A 2,364-nucleotide genomic window follows, 5' to 3' on the forward strand; every position below is an offset into this window, starting at 1 on the left:
ACATTTAGGAACTGTGAATGTATGAAATCTGTTGGTGACCTGAATGTGCCTGGACATAATGCAAATCGCTTCAATAATTATGACAAATATGCACAAGTTTTTTTAATGACGATCTTCTGAACCAGTCCATCATTCACTCTTATATTAGAAAGGGTTGGATTTTCTCTAATGTCTTTTAATGCATCTTAGAGACCAGTTGCTCTCCCATCACAGGCTGAGATGCTGTAGATTTAAGAGAAGAGACCCTACTGGCCCCAGAGACGCCAGGGAGCCTGACCCAGTCCCTCCCCACTTATGAGGAGCAGGCTGCCCACATGCAAATTCCTCCTCCAGCCCCAGGGTAAAACCTGTCTGGGCTGTGGACACTCACAGCTCTCTCCTCACACAGGGCTCAGGTCTCTGGGGAAGCAGCGCTGTGGTCGAGGTGAAGATGAGACTGTGGGGCCTTCTCCTGTGCCTGGTGACAGCCCCCCAAGGTGAGTGTCTCAGATGTCAGACAGGGGTCTGTGGGATGCCTGTGACTGCACGTGACTGACAGGACTGATGCCCCTTGTTTCCAGGTGTCCTGTCCCAGGTGCAGCTACAGGAGACGGGCCCAGGACTGGTGAAGCCCTCGCAGACCCTCTCGCTCACCTGCACCATCTCTGGGTTCTCTTTAACCAGCTATGATGTGTACTGGACCCGCCAGGCTCCAGGAAAGGGGCTGGAGTGGGTCGGTGGTATATGGAGTGATGGAAGCACATACTACAACCCAGCTCTTAAGTCCCGACTCAGCATCACCAGGGACACCTCCAAGAGCTAGGTTTTCTTGAAACTGCACTCGGTGACCAGCGAGGACACGGCCGTGTATTACTGTGCGAGAGACACAGTGAGGGGACTTCAGTGCGAGCCCAGACACAAACCTCCCTGAGGGAGAGAGGAGGGGGAGCTGCAGGGGTCGAACAGGTCTCCAGGGGGAGCTCAGGTCACACAAAGCACAGCATACACAGACCAGGCCAGCAGCAGGTGCACAGGGAGGTGGGAAGGGGCTTCCTGTTGGGAGCAGGGATTTCCTCTCAAAGTTCTCAGCTGCTCACAGGGACAATCCTGACTTTTTCGACGTGGCTCTAAATTCTCCTATTCTCACTGCAGACTAAAATGAAAACGCACCTTGTCTGTCTGTAGACGACATATCACTGGTGACTGGGGACCTTCCTTCACCAGTTTTCTATGTGTCTGTTTTCATGTCTCAGCAGAGGGACCATCCTGAGGGCTGTCTTCTTCCCTATGTCCGGAAAATACCTGCACAAAGAGAGACCTGGCACGGTGCACACTCCTGTGTGCTGAGCTCAGGCTCTCTGCCCCCACAGGCACACACTGTCCCCACATGAGCCCTCCCTTCAGACAGGACACATGGCCACAGGAGTAGGATCAGCCCCCCAGGACTCTATCCAATGCCGTTTCTGTCCTGTCTACAACACATGACCCTCTAGTTCTTCACTCAATCGGGTTACTCCATGGGGCTAAAGCCCAGCTCAATCTGCCTGCCTCTGCCCAGCCAGTCACAGACAAGGGATTATGTACATTCACCTGTCCCCACGTCATCTCCGATCATCCCTCTAACACGTCTTTCCATTTATGGACACCCAGGCAGGTTATATCAGGGAGTCTAAAGTGACATTCTTACCCTACATGTCAAGCACACTTATGATTCAATGTCACACAGACACTTTTGAAGGACAGGTCTGTGTCAGGTTGGGGCACTGCTGCCTGCTGACCCATGGGTACCACTAAGAACTCAGAAACCTGTTGAAAGAAAATATCCTGATGGACCAACATATACTGAGCATCAAGCTAAACACCTCATTGTGGCCATGGTGAGCCAGGGGTCAGGGAACACGCTGGATATGCTGGTCACTTCTCACATGTCCCTTACTGGCTGACGCTGAGATGGCCGATCAGATCCGCAGGCCACGACTTAGATTTTTCTCATGAAATGTTTTTAGCAACACTTTTCCTGCCCTCTTCAGAACATAGTCCACAATTTTGGCTTATGGAGGACTGGCCATTTTTCGCAACTCCACATTCTGAGAGGCATTTGATTCATACTGCTGTCTTTGATCCATCACTGTCCTATCACGACAGAGGGAGCTGCAGGAGTCGATCAGGTCTCTAGGGTGCGCTCAGGACACACAAAGCACAGAACACACAGACCAGGCCAGCAGCAGGTGCACAGGGAGGTGGGAGGGGAGTCTGGTTGAGAACAGCGATTTCCTCTCAAAGTTCACAGCTGCCCACGGGAACAACGCTGACTTTTTCGACGTGGCTGTAAATTTTTCTGTTCTCCCTGCAGGCTAAATTAAAAACCTGCCCTGTGTGTCTGTA

The 2,364-nt window shown here is 51.9% G+C and overlaps 1 gene segment (V, D, J or C); it reads left to right on the plus strand.

Moving 5' to 3' along the window:
• Positions 1–279: 279 nt before the first annotated feature.
• On the plus strand, positions 280–827 carry LOC105310237. The segment is given in 2 exon segments: positions 280–476; positions 561–827. Coding segments are annotated over 2 exon segments (288 nt in total).
• Positions 828–2,364: the final 1,537 nt, after the last annotated feature.

This window comes from Pteropus vampyrus, unplaced genomic scaffold (assembly GCF_000151845.1).
Source record: "Pteropus vampyrus isolate Shadow unplaced genomic scaffold, Pvam_2.0 Scaffold1517, whole genome shotgun sequence".
NCBI classification, from domain to species: Eukaryota; Metazoa; Chordata; class Mammalia; order Chiroptera; family Pteropodidae; genus Pteropus; species Pteropus vampyrus.